Source organism: Canis lupus, chromosome X (assembly GCF_011100685.1).
Source record: "Canis lupus familiaris isolate Mischka breed German Shepherd chromosome X, alternate assembly UU_Cfam_GSD_1.0, whole genome shotgun sequence".
Lineage (NCBI taxonomy): Eukaryota > Metazoa > Chordata > Mammalia > Carnivora > Canidae > Canis > Canis lupus.
The window spans coordinates 120,954,617-120,968,257 of NC_049260.1; the positions used below are offsets into that span (position 1 = coordinate 120,954,617).

Sequence of the window (13,641 nt, forward strand, 5' to 3'; positions counted from 1 at the left end):
TTGCAGAGGGGATGAGGGGAGGAATCAGAGGAGCAGTGGGGTGGTTGAGAAGCTGGAGTAGGTTTGAGGATGTTGAGAATGTCACCAGTGGGTGAGATTGCCCGCATACTTTCTGGGGCCTGGTGCAAAATGCAAATACAGGTCTCTTGTTCAAAAAGCATTAAGAACTGAGAATTTCAAGACGGAGACAGCAGAGTCTTAAACCAAGTGTAGGGTACACAGCCATAAAGCTGGTCCTGCCCAATAGGATATGGATCAGGAATGGAGATAGGTTAGAAGTTAGGATAAGGTTGGGTAAAAACAGTCTTTTCTCTTCAATGTGCTGGAGATTTTTATTGAAACATGGTCTGCCTTTTGCCATCTTTTATTATTATTAGCAACTGTACTGTACACTTTTTGGAGGTAGTTCCTCCCACAATCCTTAGTGCCCTACCTATGTGATTTTGATGTGTGCCAAGGTGTGGTTGTTGTCACCAGCACCGCTTGGTAACAAGTAAGAGAAGGGTGCATGTTGGGTGGGATGGAAATGGAGGAGAGTGAAGACCTGCAGGGAGACTGGAGCATCTCTCTAGGATTTCGATAATGAGGGTCTGGACTGCACCGTTAGTCTGTGGGAGGAGCAATTTGCTTGGAAAATAAAGTCCCTTGAGTGCACTAATCTGCTGGGTGCCCAGCCCAGGCAGGTAAGCCAAGAGGCCAAACCTTTCCCACCCTGGTGCACAGCAGGGGCTGTTCAGGCCATATCTCAAAGCAACTCCTGGTCCCTGGGAGTGCATGGGGCCCTCCTGGGGGGAATTAGGAAGTCTTCTTTGAAGAAAGCCAAAGTCTGGAGGAAGCCCAGACTCAGGATCCCCATGGGGAGGAAGCAGGGCTCAGAGCTTCTGGTGGTGTTGGGGACACCTTGGTGGTAAGTTGAAGATGGACCGTTGCTCCAGCTCCTCACTTCAACTGGGCCTCTCCTACCTCGGCTCTGCAAGCATCCAGCGGGCGCTGTGGATGAGGCCCTGTGTGGGATGTGAGGGACATATGAAGAGGTCCCTGGCCCCCGAGATAGAGGAGGCGGGTGCACGGCTCAAGTGAGCGACCAAACGGACAGAATGCAGCTGGATGGGGGCACACTCATGTGACTTTGATGTGACCCTGCCGTTTGCTCTCTTCCCTGCCTTTGAGGGAGCTATTATCATTATCGTCATCATTTTCCTTTGACAGATGAGGAAACTGAGATGCAGAGAGGTTAAGTCACTTGCTCAGGATCGCAGGTGATGCATGGTCTTGTCAGGAGTTGGAGCTCCTGCGCTGCTGCTGCTGCTGCCGAGGGGCCGCTCCTCACCATTCCCACCCTGGGCATCTGCAGAGAGTGCTAAGAACCCAGCCGTCAGCGTGGGCAGGGGCGGAGAATCCCGACCTGAGGACAGATGTCATCTGAGCTATGCGGGAAGAATGAATGTGAGTGAGCAGAGGCTGCTGGTGGGAGGAAAGGCATTCTGGGCAGGGAGGGAGCTAGTAGCTTAGGTGGGGGTGCTGGGAGGCGTGTGAAAGCCACCGACCCTGGCCTCACACGCGGAGAGTTGTGTGAAGTCGCCTGTGGACATGGTTAAGATCAGGAAGGGAAGCTGGGGGTGGGACTAGGAGACCCAGGAAGTAAGTTTCAGGAGAGGTCCAAAGCGCTTCTCCCAGCAGCCCGGCCCACACCCTCTCCCCCAGAACGGAGAGGGCCTCTAAAGCCTACACAGCCCTTTTGGGTCCCAAAGGACTCCCGTTCTTATCCCCGGGTGATCTTGATTCCCTTCTGTGCAAGCCTTCTCCCCAGGCGGGGGGATGTGGGCCTCTTGCCTTCATGAAGGAGGGCAGAGGGCTGTCCTGGGCAAAGGGGGCTCTGAGTACAGGTGCAAAGCGCCCTTGGGAGCCGGGTTGGGAGAGGAGAGAAGGGCAGGGGGGCTGCTCAGCTCTGGGAGCTGGACTGCCAGAGGCCCGAGGGGATGGAAGCCTTCCCCCTATTTTCCGATGGAGGCAGGACATTGGAATCTCTCTGCCTGGGATGGGGGTGGGGATAGTTCCGGGTGTACCTTCTCTGGATCATCCTGCCGGAAACCCCAAAATAGGAAAAGGGGTGGGAAAGGCGCCCACTTCAGTTGCCAGGAGGGCTCCAGAGGTGCAGAGAACAAACGGAACCCTGAAAACTCAGCAGGTGCCCTGGACCACCCCGGGGAAGCTTGGGCAGACCCAGACCCCGAGTCCCCCCCCCCCCCCCCGCAACGGTCCCCCCTTAGCAGTCCGCCGCGTCGCGTGCTTCTCCTGGGACCAGTGTCCTCTACCAGCGCCTGGTCCTGTCATGCCGAACCTCCCGCAGCGCGGCCTCCTGTGCCCCCTCCCCGCTCCCCCCCGCGCTCCCCTTCCTCTCCCCTTTCTGCGCCTTCAGACTTTCCCAAACCCATTTCCTCCTTTATTTCGCTGCAGCCCCGCGAGGGAGGCAGGCTTCTCCCCATTTACCAGATTTGACCGGCGGGGAGCCTGCCGTCCCGGGGCGGGGGGGGGGGGGCGGTAAGTGAAGGAGCCAAGGTCACCCAGTCATTGGCGGAACGCAGCCTCCACCCAGCCCTTCCGCGGGCCCGCTGGAGCCCTGCGAGGTGGGCCCGGGGTGCTGGCCCGAGCCCCTTCTTTCCTCGGCCGGCTCTCGGGGGCGGGCTGGCCACAATGACAGGTGAGCCTGGGTCGGGGACAGGTGGGGGAGGGTGCGCTGCGCGGGGCCCGGGCGCGTGGGCCTTGGGCGCGGCCGCCCCAGCTCGCCTTGGCGCCCGGGCTTCCGAGGGCCAGGGCCCGGGGGCACCACGGGGCCCGCGCCTTCGGCTGGGGGGTCCCCGGCGCGCCCCGGGCCCGCCGCCCAGGCCCCGCCCCCCGGCAGCACGGGCGGGGGCAGGGGCGGCGCCGGCGGAGCGGGGCGCGGGCGCGCGGTGCTGGGTGCGCGCCGCCGCCCCTCCGGCCCAGCTCGCCGGCCGCCCGCCCTCCCCCTCGGCCCGCTCTCCTCGCCCCCTGCCCTCTGGCGTCCTCGGCCCGGCGGCCCGGCGCGCGGTGCGGCGCGACGATCGCGGCCTGGCGAGCGGGGCCCGGGGGTCGTGGCGCTCGAGGGTGGCGCGCGAGGCGCGGGGCGCGAGGCCAGACTTGGCGCAGCGGGGCGTGGGGGGCGGGCAGCGGCGGAGTCCCCAGAGGACAGCAGGGCAGGGGGGTCCGAGGTAACGGGCAGGGCCCGGGCGCCCGGCTGCGAGGGGCGGGAGCTCCAGGCGCACCTCGGCCCCGGCCTCGGCCGGGCGGGCTTCGGGGGGCCCCGGGGCGGCGGGCGGGCGGCGGGCGGGGAGGGCGGGCGGGCGGAGACGGCTGGGCCGGGCCGGGGGCTTGGCCGACGGGGAGCAGGTGGGCGGGGACAGGGCCCTGCTGGCAGAGGCGCCGCAGCGAGGTGGCGGGCTGCGTGCGCAAGCAGGGCGGCCGCCTCCTGGGCCCAGAGAACGGTGAGGCCGTTGGGGTTGGGCGCCCCGGCCCCGAGGGCATGGTTCGGAGTACAGGGCCCCTGAGCTGGGCGCCGGGCACTGCTGGGCGGGGGGGTCCGGAGGCCCGGCCGGGCCAAGGCGTTGGGGGTCCCGAGCAGCCCCAGGAGAAGAGTGTGCCCGGGCCAGAGGCTGGCGCTCCTGGGCAGGGCGCAGCTGGCGGGCGACGGTGGGCAAGGACGGGCACGTTAAGGGCTGGCATGAGCGGAAGGGGACCAGGAGGGCCCAGAGTTGGAGTTGGAGCATAATTTGGGAGTTTCATGTCACTGGGTGGGTTGATGAGTCATGAGCTTTGGCGATCACAGAAGCCTTTCCTGGCGACAGCTAGTTCTGAGTGAGGGGAATGAAAAGGGCTAGGATTGGGAGAAGTGGTTTGCAGGCCACGTCTTGGGACACCTGGTGCTCTGATGGCCTCCTGTCTCCATGCGAGGGATTTGGGGAGCGACCTTTCAGACTGCTGTGATTTGGCTGCCTCAGCCCAGGCTGGGGTTAAGGAAGGTCTTTGTGGCGGCCTGTCCCTGCCTTCCTTCCTCTCCAGGCCCTCAGGATTCAGCTGTGTTCCTGGGGGGAGTGGGTTAAAAATTCCTTGGGCCTACAATCAGCCTTACAGTATCCACCAGGGGTAGGAGGGACATCATGTATATGCGTGACTGCAGCAGCATTCTCTGTCTGGAGCCCTCACGCTTCCTCACTGTTGCCATAGCAACGCCCTATTGATGGTGTATTTATAGGGGAAGAAGCAGGCGCTAAATTTTGGGGAAGGAGGGGGAGGCGGCCTCGCAGCAGCAGCAGCAGCAGCAGCAGCAGCAGTAATGGTGGCTGCAGAATTGTTAATGGAGTGTGCCATTCCCTGTGAGCTGGGTTTTTTTTTGGGGGGGGGGGAAGGAGGAGTTCCTGCCTTTTTTGAACCTTAAAAATAAACTAATAACTTTGGCAAGTGTCAGGAGAGCACTCATTCGTGGCTATGATAGGTGTGGGTGTGCATGCACCCAAGTCAGGTGTGTTTGGGACAAGATGTGGCTGTGTGTAAGCTGTTATGTAATTTTAACACGTAAAAATGAACAGAACCGACACGGCAGTTCTCTTCGATAAACAATGCAATGTGTGGCTTTGGATCTTCACTCGCTAGGACAGCCTTTACTCAATCTTTGCAAACTGTGACACAACAGCTCCATTTTTAATTCAGTCAAACCCTTTGCTGTTAGGCGTGCCACACCCACACCCTCACCACGTGACTGGCATTGGCCCTCAGGGAACCCCAGAGACCAGTCAGAGGCAGAATCTTGAGATAAATAGTCAGTCTTCACTCCTTCCACACCGAGGGCCAACTCTTCTTACCATGGTAGACCAATCTGGGGGACGGAGTCGCTCCCCGAGTTTTGGGTGGGATCGTCCTGGGGTTCAAAAGACAAAATCCCCCTTGACGTGGGGTTTCTTGTAGACAGGGGATAGATTTGCTGTTTTTCCTTTAGCTTTGATTTTATTTACCATTTATAGCCTACGTGTTTGCCGATCGGATTGGAAGGTATATTTGAAATACACACAAGGCCCTGCACCTGTGAATAGAAAAGCGTGTGCCACGCTGCCAAGGAGGAGCATAGGTGCTTCACCAGCTGGGCTTCACGGTCAGCGTTAACACTGAGCTTCCTGGCAGCCGAGGTGAAAAGGGTAGCACGACGGGTTGCACGTTCCCGTGTCTTGCGTCCAGGTAGTCATAAACCCCCAGCTTCTGCTTGGGGAGGGAGCAGTGGGGTGATGGCTCCCAGGTGCAGACAGCTCGGGCAGTGCGTGTGCGCGTGCGCGGGAGCACTGGCCCTGGTTTATATAGTGGCTGGAGAATTCCTGAGCAGGAGCGGGGCTTTGGGACATTGCAGGCAACCCTTGCGTTGAGTTAAGCATCTCAGTTCCAATCACGCCGGTCACTATCTTCATGCCCCACTGCAGTGGTCTTCGATGCCATGAGAGGAGAGGGAGCTAGTTGCAGGAGACCCTCGGTACCCTGTCCGGTGCAGACAGACACAGTGGGTCACCCGGGGTTGGGCCATGACTTCTGAGATGCTTGTCGCCCCGTTCAGCGCTGCCAGCACCTGCTTCTTCAACACGGGCCGCCTGTTTTCAAGGAACATACTTGTCATTAGAGGTTTCTGGGACTCGCCATTGTGAGCAAAATGAGTCCCTAAGAGTGGGTCCTGTCTCTGTCACCGTTGGCGTGCTTGACCTCACCTAATTCTCCATCCCTCGGAGGTCCTTTCTGACTTAAAAGTGCGAAGACTTGTTGAGGGAAGTGAGGAAGGAGGAAACTTGGCCTGTAGGAGGGGATCCCCCCTCTTTCTTTTAAAGGTCATCTACACTCTCAGACTCTGGTCATGGGGGGAAGAGTCAGAAGGAAGGTTAGCTTTGGGTTCTGCTGGGCCTCAGGGAGCTTGGGGGAGGACGGGAGGCTGTGAGTGGCACAGGGGGTGACATGAGCTTTGACCTTTGACCAGGCCAGTGGGGGTGGGAGTCACATCCCAGGGCCGAGGGGGTGCCCTGTAGGCTTTGAGGTGTGACCTCACTGTAACTCTGCTTTTCTCCTCTGCCAGGCAAGTGAGACGCTGGAGCTGAGGGAGCAGCCATGGCAGGTGAGTTTGCCAGGGCCCGGGTGGAGGGGTGAGTGGCCGTGCCCAGGGACTCACAGGAAAGGTGCATGCTCACCTCTCAAGTCCTGTCCAGCCTGCCCGTCCCCAGGGTGTCCCTGAAGCCCCTGTCTCATTGGTGGGTCGCAGCTTTCCCCTCTCAGCTCTGGATCCATCCTTGAGTGTGTGCCCACTTGTAGATGTGCACCTGCCCAAGCCTGTATGAGAGAAACTAATACGACAGGCCTACTTTTTGGTAATGGGCGCCTGCTTTTTGGGAAAGCCCTGCCTGCCTGGGCACTGCAAGGGGCTGGTGGATAGGATACTAGCTCAGGTTTACAGAGCATGTAGCTGAGACCATGTGGGGCAGCTCGACTAGGCCTGGGTCCCTCCCTTGGGAATAAGTAGATATGGCTAGGACTCAGTGACACTTTTGGAGGACGCGTCTGTGCCCAGTCTCCTGGGGCTTCCTTTCTCCTCATAGATCCCTGTGACCCTCTTCCCCGGGGCACTCTCAGATTTGTATGTGCCCAGTGCCCCGATCTAGCCCAGACTGGACTGGTAGTAGGTTGTCTGGGTCTGGGCAATTGGTGACGTCGCAGGTGGCCATTCAGGCGGAGGGACAGGGCACCGCCCTGGTAGAGTCCTATGGGGTGATTTGCGGTTGGTCCCATTTTCCTCTGTACTACCCGGGGCCCCACACTCATGCGTCTGCTCGGGTCCGTGGTGTTCTAAGCAGGTGCATCGTGGCATCGCAGAAGGTCAGCCAGCCCTTCGATCCCGGGTGCAGAGGCGCAGCCGTATCCGGGGTGGCGCGGCGCCTGCCGGCTTTGTCCTGCTTCCCTTCCTCCCTGTGCTTCCCTGTCCGGGCTGAGTCGGGCCTGAAGGAGCCCCAGGGCCCTCGCCCGTGCCAGGCCTCAGTACGGCTCTCTCCTCAGTGTTCCTGGAGGCCAAGAATGCCCATTCGGTCCTGAAACGGTTCCCCCGCGCCAATGAGTTCCTGGAGGAGCTGCGCCAGGGCACCATCGAGCGAGAGTGCATGGAAGAGGTCTGCAGCTACGAGGAGGTCAAGGAGGTGTTCGAGGACAAAGAGAAAACGGCATGTGCTGCCCCAGGGCGGCTTTGTGGGAGCAGGGGAGCCTGGGGCCCATCACAAGGCGTGCGGGCAAAGCCGCCCGGTCTGTGGCAGGGGCGCCAGGGCCATCGAAGGACGTGGCCTTAGAGCCCCAGCCGCCCGATTCTGGGGGCCTCGTCACTTGGGAGCACCCTCCTTTGTCCTGGCAGCTGTCGACGGTAGGCCAGCTGGGGGGCCGGGGGCGGCCACAGGCCCCGCCGAACGTGCCAGGCCTGCCAGAGGTCTCGGGGCTCCATCTGGGCCGTGAGGTCGTGCGTGCAGGTGCAAGCGGCCCCCTTTCTCTTGTAGATGGAGTTCTGGAAGGGGTATCCGAACGCCGTCTACTCGGTCCGAGATCCGGCCCAAAGCTCAGATGCCATGTACGTGGTGGTGCCCCTTCTGGGGGTGGCGCTCCTGATCGTCATCGCCCTGTTCATCATCTGGAGGTGCCAGCTGCAGAAAGCCACCCGTCACCACCCGTCGTACGCGCAGAACCGGTATCTCGCCAGTCGTGCCGGGCACAGCCTGCCCCGGGTCATGGTGTACCGGGGCACTGTGCATAGCCAGGGGGAGTCCTCTGGGCATCGTGAGGCGGGGGGCAACCCGCAGGTGGTGCTGGGGCCCAGTCGCGGGGGCAGAGCCACGGTCCGCCTCGAGAGCACCCTCTACCTCCCTGAGCTCTCTCTCTCCAGGCTGTCCAGTGCCACCCCTCCCCCGTCCTACGAGGAGGTGACCGCGCCTCAGGAGAGCAGCAGTGAGGAGGCGAGTGTCTCTTACAGCGACCCACCCCCAAAGTATGAGGAGATAGTGGCCACCAACCCCGGCTCGGACAAGTAGTAGGACTTCTGTCCTGTCCGGAGTGAAAGCCTCTTTTCAGGGGTCTCCTATTTTCTTTTTAACTTTTTAAAGACTGTGCCACCACAAAACAGCCTTAGCCTCCTGTTGCCAAATAATTTCCTAACCGTGGATTTGTAGGAAGTCAGCTGTCAGAGACAGGTCGGGGGGGGGGGGGTAGGGAACACACATGCGTCAAAGCCCCTGGGGGAGCCACAGGCCAGAGAGCCCAGCTCTCCCAGAAGCCCCCATGCTCCCGCCATCCTGTCCTCCCATCAGGAACTGGCTTCTCTTATGCCAAAGGTATTAGCCCATTGAGTGGATTGTGGCCCGAATGTGCGTAGGCTCAGGCCCCGGGGCCGTGTGGCGGGCTGGAGACCTGTGTGTGTCTGGCTGGGAGCCTAGGGCACAGAGGTTGAGGGAGAGAAGCTAGGTGATCAGCAGTCCCTTTTCCTCCCCTGTCTTCTGCTTTCCGTCCTTGCTTAACATTTTGAGGACGGGGACAAGGACTGAACAACAACCACAAAAAAGAGTAATAATGAGTAAATAAACGACCAACACAATAAAGCAAAACAATACAACCTGGGCCATTCATAGGGGACCGAGGGACATCAGATCTGTGATACTCCCCTGCCCCGACACCCACCTCCACACACGCTCATGACCAGATTAAAAGGAATATCTGGAGCCAGCTGGAAGGAGGACGGGTTGTGTGAAGGATGAGGGGCACGGGGCTGGCTGCCAGATTGAGTGAGAGGCCTGTGCGAACTTTGCTATCCTGGAAGCTAGCTCTGGTTCTAGTGTGCTTGGCCTTCTGAAGACCTTGGCTTTCTAGATGTGTACCGGCTGTGCTAAAGCCACTACCCACTGGCCTGAGCCCAATCGTAGCTCTGGGAACACTAATGCTGGTGACCCTGCCTGGGGAGCCCCTGGCCTCTGAGTGCTCAGGGCTACAAGCCTGGGCCAGAGCGCTGGAGTTCTGTCCTACTGAGGCTGATAGTACCCTGGGATGACAAAACCCAAGAACTTGGCCTCCTCAGCTTTGAACTTTGAGGATACTTCCCTTTTCGTGAGCAGGTGCATTGAGTTGAACTTGAACTTCAGTTGACTGATTTCTCCTTAATAATGGTGCTCACCTGGGGAAAAGATCCCAAAGTGTCCCTTTCTAGAACTTCCTTGGCAGGGGAGGTGGGGAAGCCCGTGACCTGGGGTTGAAGACGCCTTCGGGGTTTCCTGTGTTATGGCCAGGTGCTGGTCCATTTTTAGTGACCCCTCTCTGCGGCCCAGGAGCTGTCCACTTCTGCATTTCAGGGAGGTTTTGGACAGCAGTGGGGCAGGAGTGACCTGCCCTTGAACTGACCGTGACCACGTAAAAGATTCTCGACACCGCTTCCCCCCTAGCCCTGCATGTCCGTCCTCCTGGCCTCGGAGCCAAATCACTTTTTCTCTGTGGTGCTTAAAATAATGTAGCAAATCTTTGTGGGGTCCATTAGAGTGCACAGCCAGGGTCTATTGGCAACCACAGCAGTTCAAAACCCACTGACAAGACAAGCTTCTCTCCGTCCAAACAGCTCTCCAAGGCAGGCATCGGGCCTCGTCCTTTGACCGCAGCCCTGCCTCGAGGCCGCGGGTGACTTCTGGAGGCCCCTCCCATCCTGAACACTTGCCCTGGGACACACTTCAAGTTTAGGAGACTTGTATTCTTATCCCACTGAGGCCACCGACTTCGACAGCTTGACCCGGTGGCTGGGTTTTTCCATCCTCCCCCCACCTCCCGGACCCAAGGGAGGCTGACTGAGCTAATAATGCCTGTGCAGTTCCTGAAGCATCAGGGAGCTAGTGCAGTTTGCCCTTAAGAAGATGCTTCTGGAAATGTGTAGCTTACAGGAGACCCGTCTCATGGGGGCCTTCACGTGACTCTGATGTTGAGTCTCGACTTGGGGAGTCAGTGTCCTGCCGGGTGATGCTTTCTGTTCTCTCGTCTGTCCTTCCATGAGAGCTCCCTGATGCCACAGGTGCCAACCAGGTGCATCCCACCTTCCCTTCCTTCCTCTTCTCCCTCTGGACCTCTAACATGACACTCCTGCCCTTCTTCACAAAGGGATTTTTAGCCTAGAAGGGCCCTGCTCTTTCCACGACGGAGGCTGCGGTCTCTCCTATTTGGCCTGTGGTGGAGGACCCGGGGGCAGCCCGAGGCCTGTGAGCCACCTGGGAGCGGGGGAGAAGACCCTGACCCCCCCCACCCCCCGCCCCGTGTGTCTCTTCCCCACTGAGAAGAGAGCCGGGCACAGGCCCCGCTGACCAGAGCCAAAGGGAGCATGCCAAGGAAGGCCTGCTGCATTTGGCATCCGCGGAGCCCTGCCCTGCCAAGCCGGGTGGAGCTGGGAGGGAGCGGGAGGCAGGAGCCTGGCCTGCGGGAGGGCAGCACATGCTGCGTCCTTGGGCGCCAGGCCAGCGAGTGCGGGCCTGCAGGGAGAGCTCGAGAGCAGCTCCTGGGGCCCTGTGTGCTCCCGCTAAGGTGCTCCGCGAGATTCTAACAGGTGGGCTTGCCACCGTGGTCTCTGGGACGTTTTTTGCAGTCTATTGTAGAAAACAAAGTCTATAGTACACAAGGGTCATAACTCCTCACGGTGCACACTCGGCTTTTACGAATGCTCTGTATATACCTTTTCAAACTGTGTCTTTGTATGGACGTTGGTTTGATACAATGCTAAATCTGTAGTAGCTACATTTTTGTTGTATTGGGACCTGTGTGCGTGTGTGTGTGCGCGCGCGCGTGCGTGCGCCTGTGCATGCGTGCCTGTACACGTGTGCACGTTGCCTTTTTCTCATATGCTTATCTGAAACAATAGCCGGTGTGTGGCTATATTTGTACCAGGAGGGTTCCGGTCTGAAGGGAGGAATGTCACCTCCTGGGGCTGGACAGCCTTTTGACGGGACCCTGAGGGAGGAAAGCTGAGATTGGCTGTCCAAGCCCCGCAGAGTCACCACCTTCTGCCCCCACTTCACGAAAAGTTTTAGGAGAAGACTAAGCAGCTCCACCCTGTGGGCCTCTGCCCTGTGGGACCCCCCCACGCCCTTCTGGCACCGTGTCCCCCACCTCTGCCCCTGTTCTGCGGGTCTCAACAGCTGAAGGAGATCTGAGCACTCCTGGGCCTTTTTCTTTTTCCATTTTCTTTTGTGGTGGAACAAATGTGTGACTCTTGCCTTTGGAAATGGTGGGGCTAGTTGTTCAGATATTTTTCATGAAGACAAAAAAAAAAAAAGAGAAAAGGCTTTAAAACACTTTTTAAGACTTTTTAAAACGAGAATCGCAAACCTGTCCCTCCACGCTGCTCCCCATCGCCTGGGGTTCTTCAAAATGAAAGCACAAGAGAAAGAGTGAAGCGCACAGGTGCCCAGCAACACCAAGCAGGCTGACCTGGAGGCCAGGAGCCTCCTCTTCCGCTTGTGAATCCCACTGCCATTAGTGCGAATTCCTTAGGGTGCTTGGGAAAACAGGAATCTGCCCGGTGGGTTGGATGTTGCCTTTCTGGTGGCCTGAATATGAGGAATTCAGGACAGGAAAGTGTCTTTTTTTGTTAAGGAGTTTGAACCAGATGGTTCCTCTCTGGCTGCGGGTTGATCTTTTGACAACCGAATGGCATCCCTTGAGAAGAAGGAAAAAACAACACTGCCTCTAGATTGTTCTTTTGTCTGGGGAAAGGGGTGGGGAGGGGGGCTCTTTTTCACCTACGCCCTGTGTTTCTAGGAGTGTGCCTGTGTGCTGTGTCTTGCACGTGCCCTCACGTTCAAGGCTGAGATGGAGAGCTGGGCAGCAAAGCTTTCCAGCTTGACAAGTAATGAAGCTCCATTTCAGGATTGTGCCGATTCAGAAACAAGCACATCCTCCCCACCGAACTCTGCTCCTACTAATCAGTATAATTAGCTAATTTCAAAGTACTGTAATCAGACTGCCTGCAACCATGGTAAAAGCCTATTAATTTGAAGCCCACTAATTCAGAACTTATAGACAAATCACAACTTATCTTATTAAATTATCTTAATTCACGGTATCTGCGATTCTTGCTCCGTAGAAAGGTTTGACATAGTCTTCGCGATGTTAGTCGATGTTCAGGGTCCTATGTGTAAGAGGGATCTAGTTAAAATGAGCACTTTTTTTTTCAAAGAAAAGGCTCAAGATATCAGGGATCCCTTCACCGTGCCTTCAGCTTTGGGGTTCAGCAATTCTCGTGTGTGAGGCTCTTTGTGCGTAGGATGGTCTCTTGGTCTCTCTCCATTGCGGGAAGGGTGGGTGCTGTAGCTTTTCATTCTCGTAGCCTGCAATTTAAAGTAACGTAGCTGTGTATCTTGCTAAATATTCTGTGAAGCCGATGTTTTGCTATCAGACTGGCCACTCCCATCATTCGCCCCCAAATATTGAACGTAGGGAGCTTTTCCTTTCACAGGCTGTGGGCGGCGAGTCTCTCTCTAGCAAGAATTTCTCTGACAAGGATATCCAAACAGCACACCCCCTCGGGCTCATTGCCTCAACAGTTGTTCTACTGTACTGAGACATCTGACCGTTGCACAGTGCCTGCCCCTCCCCCGCCCCCAGCCTGAGCATTAACACAGATATTCAAGATTGAAACAAATCCCACAGCTGCTTTTGCCTCCCTATCTGTCTCCCCTTCCGGATGCCACTTTCCCAGGCCTGAACACACCTGCTATTTCACTCTGTGATTGTGAATTTGTGACAGTGGAAACCCTGATATGTGCAACTGAGCTTCTAGACATGATTACTGTGAAATGGATTCATTTTGGTACCACTTTAAACTGTGCTTGTATTCATGTGTTGACCCATGTCAGCTGGGAAATCTGTACATTCAGTAGTATGTCAGGATTTCACTGGAGCCTGGGAGCAACCAACCCTCTTGCTTCTGATTCTTTCTCTCTCTCTCTTTTTATAATTGTTGAGTTTAGCTGTTCGACTTTGTCTCTTTCTGTACAAGAAGATAATTAATAATAATAAAGAGCACATGGCATTCACTTGTGTCCTGTCCTCATCACTCTCGGATCCCTGCTGACTCCAGAACTTTCATTGGGGCATGGATGGTTGTGGGCCAAATGTGTGGGGTTTTTTTCCCCCCCAAAGTCAGGCTGTAGATAAGGAAACAGCCCAAACCAGTTTAGAAGCAGGAAGCAGAGATGTCCTGGTCCTAAAAGATTGTCCTTATGTGTAAGATGATCTCCTGACCCATCCTCCTGGGACAGGTTAGTAAAGTCTGTCACAAATCAAGTTAGCAATTTCCCTGTCACCTGATCCCTGGCTACTAACAGGGTTGTCTCTCTTGCTAAAAGGATACCTTGCTTGGTTTCAGGGCTGGGGGAGGGGTGGGAGGGAGAAAGTTTTCTGTGTCCCGTGAAGGTAGGACTTAATACTCAGGCTTTGCCCTGGCTCTGCTTGCCCAATTCAGAGAATGGCAAGACTCAGAGACTGTTCAGAGGGCAAGGATGCACTCGCTTCCCCTTGATGGAAGCATAGTCTCAGCCCCCAGTA

At 57.3% G+C, this 13,641-nt stretch overlaps 1 protein-coding gene across 9 annotated transcripts; it reads left to right on the plus strand.

Moving 5' to 3' along the window:
- Nucleotides 1-2,111: 2,111 nt before the first annotated feature.
- Nucleotides 2,112-13,130, plus strand: PRRG3 (proline rich and Gla domain 3). Of its 9 annotated transcripts, none has more exons than XM_038588572.1 (5): nucleotides 2,597-2,701; nucleotides 5,037-5,247; nucleotides 6,122-6,160; nucleotides 7,093-7,253; nucleotides 7,578-13,130. In XM_038588572.1, the coding sequence occupies exons 3-5, from the start codon at nucleotides 6,154-6,156 to the stop codon at nucleotides 8,103-8,105; spliced, it is 696 nt and encodes a 231-aa protein (XP_038444500.1). In that variant the 5' UTR covers nucleotides 2,597-2,701; nucleotides 5,037-5,247; nucleotides 6,122-6,153; the 3' UTR covers nucleotides 8,106-13,130. The 9 variants fall into 9 exon arrangements, with proteins under 9 accessions (XP_038444506.1, XP_038444503.1, XP_038444500.1 ...); XM_038588571.1 differs by lacking the exon at nucleotides 2,597-2,701 and adding an exon at nucleotides 3,104-3,230; XM_038588570.1 differs by lacking the exon at nucleotides 2,597-2,701 and adding an exon at nucleotides 3,373-3,503.
- Nucleotides 13,131-13,641: the final 511 nt, after the last annotated feature.